This window comes from Xenopus laevis, chromosome 6S (genome assembly GCF_017654675.1).
Source record: "Xenopus laevis strain J_2021 chromosome 6S, Xenopus_laevis_v10.1, whole genome shotgun sequence".
In the NCBI taxonomy this organism is placed as follows: domain Eukaryota; kingdom Metazoa; phylum Chordata; class Amphibia; order Anura; family Pipidae; genus Xenopus; species Xenopus laevis.
In genome coordinates, this window is record NC_054382.1 from 51,507,564 (window position 1) to 51,524,193 (window position 16,630).

Below are 16,630 nucleotides of genomic sequence, written 5' to 3' on the forward strand. Positions count from 1 at the left end.
ATTATCAAAGATTGCTTCAGTTAAATTGAGATTTTCAAAGATATAACTGCTGATAACATTCTTCAGCATTAGATTTAATAAGGAATCTATTTATATTGCTTAGAAGTAAAAATTATTTAATTTTTTTATTATAACACTGAACTTCAGCTAAAACCACTCTATACAGCAATGTAAATGATCTATTATTGTTAGGAAAAGTCATGCTCAGACTTGAGACTTGATAAATATGTCTCATCAGCAGCTGTCAGAAGAACAATAATGAGCTGCCAGTCTCTTCCAACCCATGAAAATATGATTGAGCTTCCCTGTATTAACACCATATTCCAAACCATACTTTCCTTCAGTTTGAAAATGTAATTCAATATTTTCATTTGTGGCCTATTTTCCTTTGTGTGGTCGGGCACTTCTCTGGACTTATTACCTTACTTCTTCAAAATGCATTTTTTTGAACTTGAAAATGGCATGAGACTTGTAGATAACTCTACATTTTATTTTTTTGTTAATTTTTAGCAGGTCTCACTGTCACTTTAAGCACCTGTTACCGTCTCTCACTGGCATTGTAGTATATGCATATACTCAATTCTCAAAAAATACTGTTGATTAATGCACAATCCATAAACGTTTATTTCGCCTATGTGGATTGAGGAATAAGGGTACATACTTACATGGGATTTTTGCTGCCTTTGTCATTAAAGGGGTGGTTCACCTTTAAGTTTATTTTTAGTATGTTATAGAATGGCAAATTCTAAGCAACTTTTTAATTGGTCTCAGTATTTATTTAGTTTTTTTTTAATTATTTGCCCTCTTCTTCTGACTCTTTCCCGCTTTCAAAAGGGGGTCACTGACCCCATCTAAAAACAAATGCTCTGTAAGGCTACAAATGTATTGTTATTGCTGCTTTTTATTACTCATCTTTCTATTCAGGCTCTCTCCTATTCATATTCCAGTCTCTTATTCAAATCAATGCATGGTTGCTAGGGTAATTTGGACCCTAGCAACCAGATAGCTGAAATTGCAAACTGGCGAGCTGCTGGATGAAAAGTTAAATAACTCAAAAACCACAAATAATAAATGAAAACCAATTGCAAATTGTATCAAACTGTCACATATTAAAAGTTAACTCAAAGGTGACCAACCCCTTAAAGTGGATACCCACTGGTGTTTAATGCTGTACTCAGCAACTGGATCACTAAACAGTGTCTACTTACCATTAGTGGCTTGTGTTTCCCCTGGTCCAAGATTCAGGGCCTGAAAGCTAACTTTGAATATAACATATTCTCCACAGGTAGAAAATGGTGGTTGAGAAAACTGAATGCAATTAGGAATTGTTCATTATAAAAATAAAAACTAGGTAAACAGATAGACTGTGCAAAATAAAAAAATGTTTTCAACATAGTTAGTTAGCCAAAATTGCCAATTGAATCTGACCTGCATGCTAAGGATGAATTGCAAACTTACTGAACAGTTTTGCCCCATATGGCCCCCATTAAAGTCTCAGACTAACTCAGAACTAGAGAGCTGTAAAGCAGGAAGTTGGGTTCAGGCTATTATGTTAGACATCCAGTCATTCCAGCCTTTATACATTACGGGGCACATTTACTAAGGGTCGAATATCGAGGGTTAATTAACCCTCTATATTCAACCCTCAAAGTAAAATCCTTAGAATATTGAAGTCGAAGGATTTACCGCAAATACTTTGATCAAACGATCGAAGGAAAAATCGTTCCATCGAATGATTAAATCCTTCGAATCAAACGATTCGAAAGATTTTAATCCATCGATCGAAGGATTTTCCTTTGATCAAAAAAAGCTTAGAAACTTATGGGGAAGGTCCCCATAGGCTAACATTGTAGCTTGGTAGGTCTAAAGTGGCGAAGTAGGTAGTCAAAGTTTTTTTAAAGAGACGGTACTTCGACTATCGAATGGTCGAATAGTCGAACGATTTTTAGTTCGAATCAAAGTCGAAGTCGTTGTCGAAGGTCGTAGTAGCCTATTCGATTGGTCGAAGTACCCCAAAAAAAACTTTGAAATTCTACGTTTTTTTACTTCAAATCCTTCACTCGAGCTTAGTAAATGTGCCCCTACTTGGGCTAACTAACTTTATTAGAAATATTTTTTTATTTTGCACAGCCTATCTATTTACATGTTTTTTATTTTTACACTGAACAATTCCTTTAAGAATGGCCAGTGCTGTCTCCAGGCAGAAGGTGCACTTCAGCAGTTTTGGCTGAAATCTACTTCATGCACCTAGTAAACACTGAGATAAAAAAATGATATGCCCACTTTCTCAAATAGCTCGTATTGATAGATCCTGGTTTGTCATGAAATGTATTGGCAAAAAATCCCCCAAATGTTTTTATTAGGGAATTAGGAGTAGAGTCCTCCATTTCTATGTTTTATTGTCTAACCCTTGTTAAATAATTATAAGACCACTGCTTATTATAAATTATTGTATGGTGTAAATTGCTTGGTGCTATTTACATAAGTGATGATGATAAAGATGATGAATGGAAATGGATCACTTATGTACCGCAGTTAAACAAGTGATGCATTTAGGGAATTAAGAATAACAATCTGAATAGATCTAAAAATTGGGCATTGCCTAAAAGTCACGGAATTATATTTGGATTACACAATTAAATGCTTTAATAGCCCCATAAATATAGTAATATGCTATTTAGATATAGATTTTCTTCTTGATTTATCTTTTTGGTGTAGTGTAATTATCTGTATGCACCAATAACATGCAGTAGTTTCGATATGTTTTAATGAACAGAATAGGGTAGTTACACTGTATAATATATGTTCACTGAAAGGAAGAAAGAGCATTAAATCATTGGGCTGTGTGATGAATGGTTTGTACTATACATTGAAAAATAAATAGAACAAACTGGCATAGAGCTCAGTGAACATGAAATCAGCTATTAGAAGGAAGCTTGTGAACAAATTCTAAGGCTGATATGCATCTTTTGATTAATGCCCTATCAATCATCCATAGTGGTTACCTTAGCAAAGTTGGCTTGTAATCATTCATAGTTCCTTTCAGGAACACTGGCAGGGATATGGGCTTGTAATAACCAAACATTATTACTTATTTCCTACTGACTATTGCTGAGAACAAATACTTATATTCACTGTGTTAGGGCTTTATATTCTAAAGAAGACTACATTGTAAAATGCAAAGAGCTGTTCTTAGACCTTAATAATATTTATACACCAATAACAAAACCACTGTCATGCACAATAGATTTAAAAATACATTGGTGTATCTTATTATTGTTTTTACTAATATGTCTATTAGTATTACAGTATATGCAAATACATTAAAGGACTTTATACTGACCAGTGGTGTACAGTTTTCCGTGTTGTTTAACACAAAAGAACTCTTGACTCATCCTAATAGGTATTGTTTGGTAAGAGCAATCAAACATCACTCCATTGTTTATTGTAATTTGGCCTTTATCATTCATTGATTTGCTTATAGTTTTTGAAAGGACTTTCCACTTCATGAAGGATCCCATAAAAATAGAGTTAAATAAAATCACTGCCCTACTGTATCTACAATTTATTTATTTTTTTGTTGTATTAGTTTGTGCTGTTGTTAAAATCGATAAAAAGATTAGAATAAATAAAAAAAGATGCAAGCTTTACATTGTATCCTTTTTTATTGATTTCTATATCAAAATATGATTCTAGAATATTTCTGCATTTGTTTTATGGTCTGCACACAGGCCATATGTAGATGCATTGCGGACCAGAGTATTATCTGACTATGGTTCAAATTAGGGATGCACCGAATCCACTATTTTGGATTCGGCAGAACCCCCGGATCCTTTGTGAAAGATTAGACTGAATACTGAACCGAATCCGGTGGGAAGGGGAAAAACATTTTACTTCCTTGTTTTGTGACCAAAAGTCACGTGATTTCCCTCCCCACCCCTAATTTGCATATGCAAATTAGGATTTGGTTCGGCCAGGCAGAAGGATTCAGCCGAATCCTATTCCTGCTGAAAAAGGCTGAATCCTGGCCGAATCCAGAACTCAATCCTGGATTCGGTACATCCCTAGTTCAAATTTACAAACATTTGGATTTTGTATTTTTTCTCTAAAAATGTGTATTTTTATTTTATTTCGCAAAAAAAAAAAAAATTGAGATTTATAAAGTGTAAAAAGCAAGAAAAACTCTACTACAAATATTTGCCTGGTGAAAGCTGACGGGGTCCTATAGAAGTCAATGGGAGTTGAGTTGATCCCATTGGACCTTTTTTTTCCTTTTTAGAAGTTTTGGGATTAATTTCTGCTAGTAATTGTAAACTTGCCTTTTTAGAGGTTTTCATGATTTTTATATTCTGAACTTTGAGTAACTTTTATGGCGTTGCTGGTTTTAGAGAGATAGAGTTTAATTGTGGTTTCAAAAACCTCTAAAACCACTAAAATTCGAGCTTTATTATTAATAAATATGCCTCTATATTATTCATAGCCCTATATAGATATATATATATATATATATATATATATATATATATATATATATATATATATATATATATATATACTTCCAAATGAGTATCCGCACTCCAAGGCTTATAGCTTCAGCAAAGAGAGGGGTGCACAGTAATTTTGTATACACCAATTATTTTCAGACCAGCACTCCCTGTTATAAAAATTCAATTGTTTATTATTACATAGTATCTATGCCCATATATACTATGTAATAATAAACAATTGCATTTTTATAACAGGGAGTGCTGCTCTGAAAATAATTGGGGTATATATATATATATATATATATATATATATATATATATATATATATATATATATATATATATACCAAAAAAGAGATCAACAACATCGGGGTATTTAATCAAAATTAAGGTGTATTCAAATTAGCATGAATAGCCGACGTGACGTTTCGGTCCACGCAGGGACCTTCCTCATGTATATATATATATATATATATATATATATATATATATATATAAATATAAATATATATATATATATATATATATATATATATATAGAAAATTATACAATGGGTGCCCCAGCACTCTTAGAAGTATACTTGCTGTGTTAGTCGGTGCTCGCTCCAATAGGAGACGCCGTCACATCCCCACATCAAATAGAATGTGTAAAGAAGAAGCAGCACTCGTCAATTGCAAAAAATTGTATTAAAAGATCAGAGCATCACTCAAGGCAACGTTTCGGACAACATATGTGCCCTTTGTCAAGCCAAAAAAGTTCTCTCAGCTTCTCACAGGTATCACATTATATAGGCAACAAACAGGAAATGACCTCAAAATTTGCATATACATAAGTACAGAGCATTATCATATACATATATCTATAGAAACAAAAACAGGTCATAATCACGATTTAAACCCCGAGGATATAAAGATTTGAGCATATTAATCCACCATACCTCTCTTCTTTTAAGTTTCAATTCTCTATCCCCCCCTCTTCTCATAGGCGGTACTACTTCCAGGACCATAAATTTAAGCTGATCCGCCGTATGTCCCAAATCAACAAAATGCTTTGAAACAGGTATAATATATATATATATATATATATATATATATATATATATATATATATATATATATATATATATATATATATATATAAAGCATCACATGGAGGCACTCTCCAAACATATCAGGTTATCATTTTCCATTTGGTGGTCAAGGAAGCCAGTGTATAAAAGATTATGCCATACATAATTACACAAACACAGGTGTAGTTGCACTGCTTCTAAATCACCCAGACATAGATACTATATCAACTATGAAGGCCATTTGTACTGTGGTACAGGTATGGGATAACTTATGGGATAACTTATTCGGAGACACATTATCCAGAAAGCTCTGCATTGCCATCTCCCATTAAGCCTGTTTTAAGGAAATAATCCCAATTTTTTAAATTATTTTCTTTTTTCCTGTAATAACAAAACATTACTTTGTAATTAAACATAACTAAGCTGCAGGAATCCATATTATTGGTATAACACTCCTATTAGAAAGAACTGTTTTCTGGATCCCACAACTGTAGCACCTCAGAGCCCATGATTTGTAGCATTCTTGGCCTAGCTCATAAAGTAATAATTACATTCCAATTGCAAAAGTGAGCCTGCTATAGTTCCATGAAAATGCCGCATATTAAATTCTAATCTCAAATAGTCTTCAGGTGGGCCACCTCCATAATACCTATGCTTTACACACTTCCAAATAAGACTCATTGATCCACTAGCGTGAGTCTGATTCCTTTCATTGTTTACAAATATGTTTCATGGTACCACAGCAGTGTGGTAGGCCTCATATAGTAGCACTGTTTTTATAGTATTTTAAATTAACAAATTATCTTGGATGTAGTTAGCTGCAAGTTAAGGTTATGGATGTACATTTCCTACAGTGTGGTAACACAGAGTAATCAGTCAATAATTCACCTTTTTCTGTCTACTGCAGTTTGAGTGATGTATGCCATAGTCTGGTGGGTTGCTATGAGTATTGTATATGAGAGTACAGTAGCTCTGTGTTATTAATAAATGATGCTAGTATCAGTAGAGGAAATATCATAAGTAGGACCTGTCTGGGCCTTCAGTGCTCAGATTCATTCGCTGCTGGATAAATTAAGGTATTTTGCCAATAGAAGTAAAAGTTTATTTCTTATTGTTTATTCTTAACTTTTTAATGAGCTTTCTTGACTGGGAGAATATGGGAAAATCAAGTTATAAAGAGTGATTTGAAAATTCCTGCTTTCGGAATAAACTCTGCTTCTGAACTGATCTGCCATCTCAGAAACACAGAGAAAAGTGATGACAGGTATTAGCATGCATAATGGTCATTAATAGACATTTAATGATGTTAAACGGCAGAAGAGATTTGCCCTCCTGTTGAAATATCCTTGTTCTGAAAAAATCATTGATCACAGCTTTCTTGGATGGAGGCTGCAGTGCAAAGAGCATTGATAAAAATTCTTTAGGTGACACACAGGATGAGCTGAGCAAATAAATGAATGGTATGACAAGTACAGTGTTCAAACACATTGGGCATTTGATTTTCTCTCCTCAAGTAATGCGATCTTGAGACATATGAAGGAGCTCGTACTTACAGAGATGAAAGGAATTACATGCATGGAACCACCATACATTGCTATGTCCAGTAGAGAGTTTTGCTGCATTCTGCCAATGTAAATTAGGTTTTAGACCCCATTAAAATATAATTTGCAGGTGGAAAAAGTCTCAAAACGATTTGTATTCCAAATTCTATTTTACTGTCTGTTCAAAAGAAAAACTTTCACCTAGTGAACTGTTTACCTCTATATAACCTGTTAAACTCTTAACCATAAAGCAGAAGGACACATTGATTTTGACACATGTAATGCATTTAAGCAAACACAATTAATGTTCAAAATAGAAAAATATGATATTTTGCCTTATAAAATTTTTAAAGGAACAGTTCAAAAAAATTAACGTTTGTTTTTCAAGTAAGCAAAATATGTACTGTTGCCCTGCACTGGTAAAACTGATCTGTTTGCTTCATAAACACTACTGTGTATATAAACACGCTTCTGTGTAGCAATGGAGGCAAGTTCAAAATAGGGCTAAATGGCACAAGTTAAATAGCATAAAGCTTTACATCTGCTTCATAACTGAAGCCTTTTCTCCTTTGAGTGGCTGCCCCAATGGCCACACAGCATCTTATTTATATATTACAATATAATTAGAGTTGTGTTTCTGAAGCAAATACATCAGTTTAACCAGTGAATGGTGACAGTACATTATATTTTAATTACTTAAAGGATAACTAAAGCCTAACTAAAGAAGTAGGCTACAAATGTTGTACATTATGTTTTAGGCTTCTGTACCAGCCCAAGGCAACTTCTTTTCTGCTTATTCACTGCACATGCTCTAAGCTGTTGTCAGTTACTGAGCTTAGGAACCCACTCCCAATATACAGTACACATAGAATAGAAATGTCACAATATAAGGCTGATTAGTAATTAAAACAGATAATTTCTACATGGCAACACATAAACCAGTGAAACTAGTGCATCAGAATTTAATAATCAGCCTTTTAGCATCAGCTTATATTACAGGCAAACCTCTTTTTCTGCTTGATAATTTGCGACAACCCCTAAGCTTAGCTTCTTAACAACTGCTCATAACCCACTGAGCATGTGAGTATCACAGACACATTCTAAGATGGTGACCCCCTGTGACAGGTTTGAAATCCTGGATCATTACTGCTACTGAGAAGCTGAAACTTTAGGCTGGTGCAATAAGGTCATTATATAAAATATGTAATTTTTAGCCATGTTCATTTTTAGGGTTTAGTTCTCCTTTAACATTTTCTTTTTTATTTGGTGTTGCTGTTTTTAAATAACCTATACATTGAGCCCACCTATGGTATCCCATGAAAATAGTAATTTTAAAGGAATTGTTCAGTGTAAAAATAAAAAAACTGGGTAAATAGATAGGCTGTGCAAAATAAAAAAATGTTTCTCATATAGTTAGTTAGACAAAAATGTAATGTATAAAGGCTGGTGTTACTGGATGTGTAACATAATAGCCAGAACACTACTTCCTGCTTTTCTGATATCTTTTGGTTTACACTGACTGGTTACCAGGCAGTAACCAATCAGAGACTTGAAGGGGGGGCCACATGGGTCACATCTGTTTCTTTTGAATCTGAGCTGAATGCTGAGGATCAATTGCAAACTCACTGAACACATATGTACCATGTGGCCCCCCTTCAAGACGCTGACTAACTCAGAGTTATAGAGCTGAAAAGCAGGCAGTAGTTTTCTGCTATTATGTTACATATCCATTCACTTCAGCCTTTATACGTTACATTTTTGGCTAACTAACTATATTAGAAACATTTTTTATTTTGCACAGACTATCTATTTACCCAGTTAGTTTTGTCACACTGAACTGTTCCTTTAAGATCTATTCCTTTTACTTTATTTATTAGAGGCAAACCCAGCCTACTGGGTTTATTTAATGTCTACATGATTTTCTATGAAGATCCGTTATACAGAAAGATCCGTTATACAGAAACCCCAGGTCCTACCTGGATAGCAGGTCCCATACCTGTATTAATATTGCCTATTTCTTAAGCTAGACCAAAAACTGTTTTTTTATGATTAAAATAGACAAAAAAGTATGTTCAACAGAAGCCCTGTTCCCTTAACTAATTTTGAACAAGGGGTTTACTGCCCCTTTAAGGGTGCTCATGAAGTTTTGGTTTTCTTGCACACATTTGTAATTCATATTTTATCTCTTAACATTTGCTCTTGAATCTTGTCAATTTATATGTATATTGTTTCAGTGGTTGTCTTCCTGTCATTAATATTAGTGTATTAAAATATATTCTGCAATGTACAGTAAATTCTCTTGACTTGTATCCATTTCAGTCCAGCTTTGAGTTTTACGTACCAGCCTACCCCAGTATCTCTTCAGCAAATGCATCAACAGATTATGAGTCGGCAGCACAGCATAGGCTCAGCCTTTGGACACAGCCCTCCACTTCTTCACCCAGCACCAACATTTCCTTCTCAAAGGACCATTCCTGGCATTCCCAGTGTTTTGAATCCAGTACAGGTCAGCATTGGCCCATCAGAGGCTGCACAGGTGAGAAAGAAGCCGTAGAATTTTTATAGTATGTACCATATATGTATGGTAATTACAAAATTTGTAAAATCAAATCAGACCTTGTTAACCTAATGGCAAATACAATGTAAAGGTGGATATTATTATTATTATAGTGTGCAGTAGAAGAGTATAGATACAAATTACATACAATCAGGAGGTAAGGAGGGTCCTGCTCATTAGAGGTCACAATGGAAAAAAATATATGGCGTCACTATTATTTATTTAAGTAAAGATAGTGTTTTACTGCAATCTGAAAATCTCATATGCAGCCAATATATATATATATATATATATATATATATATATATATATATATATATATATATATATATATATGAAACAAAGTAGTATCAAAACATTTGCTATTGTACTGTAGGGCTGTAGAAATGCATTGTGCCAGATGGAGGATAACATCACAATGATAAAAGATTTAAAAGTTGCACTGCTGATTAACGAAAATATTTTGTTGTCTGTTATGCCAGATAGAAAACATAAAGACCTATAAAATATTATTTAATCCTGATTAAGATATATAGATAGATAGATAGATAGATAGATAGAGATAGATAGAGATAGATAGAGATATAGATAGATAGATATAGATATAGATATATATAATCATATGCAGTAAGCGTTTATAGTATCATTTGAAATACAGTATTCAATAATTTCAATAAGGCCTTCTCCATATCATTAGGCAAACAACAATTATTAACTATTCTTTATTGAGCCATTGAACTGCACACTTTAAATGGTGTTTCTTGTATGTTATCAATGTTTAGCAGAACAAGCCCACCAGTGAGTCAGCAGTCAGCAGCACAGGGGACCCACTGCACAACAAGCCCTCTAAGGTAAAGCCTGAAGAAGATCTTCCAAGCCCTGGAGCAGTGTGCATTCAGGTAATAATATTCTTTGTAATATTCATATTGTATTGAAATTATACAATATGTGATTCTACCTCTCTGTTATATGTGGATTTCGTTTTATACTCTTGAAGCTCTAAACTAAAACTTAAAAGGGGATCTATTGCGAAAATGAAAATTTAATATAAGCTTCATCTTGCTGAAATAAGAAACCTAAATACAGTCAATTAAAAATTCGGTACCGTTTAAGAGATAATCAAGTTAGTCTTCAGTATCTCACTCTACACAACCTGTCACTCTGCATGCTCTCATCATGCTGAGGTCTGGGTCAGATTTTGATTTACAGGTGGGTCTAATTTGTCTTTTAGAGGGGCTCCCTTTCTTAGAATAATACAAATAACCAAGTCCAGTACAAACAAAAGGTAACAAATTAACATACTCTGGCAAACACCCTGGATTTACATAAGAGCCAGATATTTTTAAAGAGTGAGCACCTAGGTTAAGGATGCAACCCATCGAAAGGATGTTTTACATCTAACTGTCAATAAAAAACTGACTCCACCTACTGCATGAAGACAGAATGAAGACAGAAGACAGAATGAAGAGAGACAGGTTGCTCAAAGGGGGAGACGAAGAGTAACTTGATTATTTCATTAATGGTACAGATTTTTAATATATAATATTTAGAACGTTTATTATTTCAGCAAGATGAAGCTTATGTTAAATTTTCATTTTTGTGATAGATGTCACAATATAAGGCTGATTAGTAATTAATACAGATAATTACTACATAGCAGCACAGAAACCAGTGCAACTAGCATCAAAATTTAATAATCAACCCTGTAGTATCAGTTCATATTACAGACAAACCTCTTTTTCTGCTTGTAAATTAGCAATGACCCCTAAGCTTAGCTTCTCAACAGCATCTCAGTGCCTACTGAGCATGTGAGTGTCGCAGACACTCTCCAAGTTAGTGACCGTCACCCTGTGACAAATTTGAGGTCCTGGATCATTATTGGTATTGACAAGCTAAAATTTTAGGCTGGTGCAATAAGTTCAGTATAAAAAATATGGAAATGTTAGTCATATTAATTTTTAGGCTTTAGTTCTTCTTTAGTTATCCTTCTGCATTCTGCACTCTTAACAAATAAAGAATATACTTACATGTGACAAACTGTAAAATAATACAACTTATACACTTATTGAATTGCCATACCATGGATAACTACATAGCATATACACATTTTCACAAAACGAAGATAGAAATGTTCCTCAAACGTAACAAAACACACAGAACACGATCCAGTCATCAGTGTTTTTTGAATATTACTGGTACAATTATCCCATGATAGTACCTAGTTTTAACATTGGCATTTCCAAAATGAAATTTTAAGCAGTTTTATTGCAATGTGGTAAAACATTTGTAACTCTTTTTTTTTAACTTTTAACTCTGTTTAGGATCAGCCAGATGGAATGATTCTGGTGAAAGAGGAGGGGGACAAAGATGAAAGTAAACAAGAGCCTGAAGTGGTCTATGAGACAAACTGCCATTGGGAAGGCTGCTCAAGAGAGTTTGACACACAAGAACAGCTAGTGCATGTAAGTTAATGGAATCCAGGAACTAGAGTTTTTAAGCAATGCAACCTCTTTTCACAAAGGTCAGGATCCTTGACCCCTCTGCTGAATCAAGTTTCTTTGCCAGCAGCATTGCAAAATGGAGAAGGCTTTATGAGTTTAAAAGAATAAAGGATAATCGTATCTGTGGTGCTTGACCTGTTCAGTCAGCTAAAGCTTAGTGCAAAATTCAATAAAGTCTTCAGCAGAGAGTGTAATGGCTCTGATCTTGTACGCCAGCAAACATTATTTTCAGTACAGACTTTGATATGGATTGAGTAATAGTGAGCTGAACATGAATTGATGCTTAACTATGGGGGGGTTGTGTATGCACACCTGAGGCCAATTTCAAAAAGTATAAAGCCCTGTCTAAGTAATTCAAGTAAATATGCAAGTGCATGTAATTTTGAAACAGGGTTTTTTTGTTACAAAGTTATGATCATAATATTGATAAGCCACCATACCACGTCAAGGTAAAACCCCACATGGTGGTCCCTAACTTAGCCGCTCAGCAGTTGGCGGGGGAGGATTTAGCACAGAGTTTGAAACCAAAGCACAGGAGATGTTTACATAAAGAATTGTTACTACAGAGAGGTAATATTCCTTTTTTACTATGACTAAAGATAAATAAGTTAGGGACCACCATGTGAGGTTTTACCTTGACGTGGTATGGTGGCTTATCAATATTATGATCATAACTTTGTAACAAAAAAACCCTGTTTCAAAATTACATGCACTGGCATATTTACTTGAATTACTTAGACAGGGCTTTATACTTGAAATTGGCCTCAGGTGTGCATCCACAACCCCCCCATAGTTATGAATTGATGCTTACCTCATGCTAAGAGTATTTCATTCTTTTTTTCAACTAAACATTTAACAAAGATTGTGACCTTGTGGGGAAAGTTTGTGATTTTTTCTTCTTGGGAACCACACTACTGCAGCATATATTTAGTCAAGCAACCAGTGTAGGCACAGACAGGAAGTAAAAATTTCCCCAAGATGCAGGCAGTTAATCTTTTGCTGAAATAGCTGAGCTTCTCTACCCCTAACGATATACAGCTTCCATATGAAAAACAGGATGTGTTTCCAAGTCCTCTGTTGCATAGTTGCATTTTCATTTACATAAAATGTAAGTACCATAGAAAGCACACATGTAAAAGTCATTTTCTAGCTCATGTATGTATGTATGTCTGTATATTTTTATTTGTATATTGCCCCTTGAGGGCAAAGCACCGTACAGCAAAACAATAAATTAGTAGTAACAAACAAGGGGTCACTACAATAATAAGTAACAATAAGTGCATTATTAGAAATACAATATAAATGAATATAAAATATAATTACAATACAGATTAAGTGCTCAGTGTCAAGGAGATAAAAGGATGGAAGACCCTACTCCATAGGGCTTATGGTCTAAATGGGAGGGTAACAGACACAATTCAGAGGGGTATTAAAGTGCTGTAGGTTATAGTGTGTGACACTGTCATATAAGTGCCAATTCCCAGTTCAAGTGCTATCCAGGTGCTTCTAGAGGTAGTCTTTGAGTTTAGTTCGAAAGACATTGAAGGGTGATTCTCTCCGGAGAGATTCAGGAATGGCATTCCAAATATAAGGAGCAGCAAGACAGAAGCTCATGATAGGTTAATGGTCGTATAGAAGCTCAAATAAAGCTTAAGTAGAAGCCATTGCCTATTTGTTTCACTATATACATTGAACTGGAAGAAATTAGACTCTGCAATATAATTTATAGTTCTTTGAAAAAACTGTATTCAAATTAATTTCCATTCAGTAATATAAGAGCCCCTTGTTTAACACAAGTTCAATAAATAAGTCCTCTGCTTTTGCTTGTTTTAATCATACAGAATCAGTGGTTTGTGTTATTTCTTTAGCTAAACATGGCAAACAGAAAAATATGCTCCATGTTTGGAGGTAAATAATTAGATTAACAGTATACAATCCACTTTCATCACCCATTGTTGCAACAGTTGTTTTAGCAGGAGTCCATTATGTAGGGGGTTTATATGTGCAATTATAATCTAATTAACAGAGCCGATCCAGGTAGTATTGGTGTCCAACACACCCACCCTGAACCCTCCTCCCTGCTTAGTCAGGACCCAACCCCCAACTCTCTGCCACTAACCAATTACTCCAGTCATTGCCAGTCTGTCCACATGGCCTCACAAATCTGCTCCCCTACCAATTGCTTCTCCCTCTATTGCGCCTGAGGCACCTGCCTCTTCTGTCTACCCCTAATTCCAGTCCTGTTATCAGGGCTGCAGCTATGCAATCTCTTATCAGAAAACGAAATATCCTGATAGCTCTGATAGGCCATCTACCATAGACTCAATTTTAGGTAAATAATTTTAATGTTTATATTAAAAAGGGCAGTATCATTGCACTCCAAATGTAAGAGCATGTTCTTAATTTCATATAGATTTAGAGCAGTTTTAAAAAATGTCCTATCCTGCCTTTTATTATACTTTTTAATATAGGCTAATATTAAACCTTTCCTAGTAAACATGTTACTTATTAAGCTAGTTGTATGAAACATTTTTGTTCCTAAAATTGGTTCGGAGCTCTAGATTGTACTAGGCATGAGCACAGACCAGCTGCACTATGATTTCATGACAGCTATTGTTAACTTTTGTTGTAGGTTAGCACAGTTCTTACTTTTAAGCTATTTTTCATAAATACCAGTTAACATGTGGTGTGATGTTTAAGTTGTGAAATTTGAGCATATATTCTATTAATGTGATCCCACTTGTCTACAATGTGAAGTGAGAAGAGATGAGAGATTTTGTTGCTAATGCTTTTTAGAAAAAAAGTGTGCCATGCCTAATACATATGGATCTCATACTGTGAAACGAGCTTTAATAGAGAAGGAAAGGGTAACCCAACGGGGCGGGGTGGTGGGAATGACATCACTGACACTGGATATAATACACTAGAGCAATGAATATCCTATAAATTATATCCTTATCAACAGAGCTTAGTGATGTCATTAGTTATAATAGGTACTTAGCAATGTAGTTTGACTTATATGTATAATAATTTATTAATTTATAATACACAAAAGCCATGAATATCCTGTAAATGATATCCTTATAAATGGCTCTTAGTGATGTCATCAGCTATAAACAGAGCTTAGTGATGTCAGTTTTGTCACACGTCTCACTTAAACTATTGTATTATAATAAATATACAAGTACCCCTTGTTGGAATATATGAGGCTATTAAAAGTAATCCCGGAGTTCCATGACCTGTATCAAAGCACTCGACCTTCGCCCTTGTGCTTTTATATGGTCATGGAATTCTTTGGTGACTTATAATATCCTTATATTTTACAATAAGGTGTACTTTATTAAATATAATATATTATATATAACATTATCATATTGTAATATATATTAATATAATATAATTTATTTTTATAATAAATACTGGACCCCACTGCTGTAAATTATGAATATATTAAAAGTCACTTTTCCGTTCCATGTCTGATGTAAAAGAACTCAGTCTTTGGCCTTGATTCTTTATTGGTCATAGAACGCCTCGGTGACTTATAATATCCTTATATTTTACAATTGGAGGTACTTTGTTCCCTATATGATTTACAGTTTGGAAAATGAACAAACTGTAGATTATATAGGGAATAATGCACCCCCCTAAAATATAAGAATATTGTAGATCACCAAGGAAGAATTTCATGACCATACAAAGGCACAAATTCTAATACAATGGAGGTCCATTATTTGTTGTTACATAGAAGTTTAAGGCAAGCCTTTTGGCACGAGCGATCATATAGGAAACCCTGCATGAGTTAAGGGTTTCGAGGAAAAAATCTTCGTTAGTTGAGGTATTTTCCCAGAAAAGCTGAAAAAACTTTTTCTTATTTAAGAAAGCCCACTTGGGGAAAAAACCTCAACCTTGCATGATTTCCTTAACGTAACACAAACTTTATAAAAATATAATTTACAGGATATTCATTGTTCTTGTGTAGCATAATAATGGTTTCCAGGGCCGCCATTAAAAATGACGGGGCCCCGTACAACAAAAATTTTGGGGCCCCTGGGCCCCGCCCACCCGGCCCTGCCCACCCCACATCCCGCCCGCTTCACACCACAGTTAAAGGAACAACACAGACATCAGTGCTAAAAACGGTAAGCACCCTCACACACAAGTTATAAAAAGCTATTGATGGTCAGGCCCCCCACACATTTGAGAGTGCATGCTTTTCTCTTATGCAGTATTAATTGGTAGGCGGGTTGTTTATTTGAAAAACCATATGCTTCCCCCTTTAAAGAGCCATGTTCAGCATCAATAGCAACATAACAAAAGTGGGTATATGGTATGTTTGGAGCAAAGCTATTTATCAAGTGATGTTTCTTCCTAATGCTTTAGCTGTTGCTCTCCAATTTTCACTGAGAAATTTCTTCTGAGACATATTAATTAGCCAATAAAGGTATCACCTTTATACCACTTTTGTTATTTTTTT

The 16,630-nt window shown here is 34.5% G+C and overlaps 1 protein-coding gene across 6 annotated transcripts in view; it reads left to right on the forward strand.

Moving 5' to 3' along the window:
* Positions 1-16,630, forward strand: part of gli3.S (GLI family zinc finger 3 S homeolog) — a 165,332-nt gene that overhangs the window by 124,848 nt on the left and 23,854 nt on the right. For 5 of the 6 annotated variants that reach the window (XM_018269355.2, XM_018269356.2, XM_018269357.2 and 2 more), the window contains 3 exons: positions 9,418-9,634; positions 10,438-10,554; positions 11,977-12,117. In XM_018269355.2, the coding sequence (XP_018124844.1) occupies positions 9,418-9,634; positions 10,438-10,554; positions 11,977-12,117 (475 nt within the window). The remainder of the gene's footprint in view (positions 1-9,417; positions 9,635-10,437; positions 10,555-11,976; positions 12,118-16,630) is intronic. The other variant, XM_018269358.2, reaches the window with a different exon arrangement.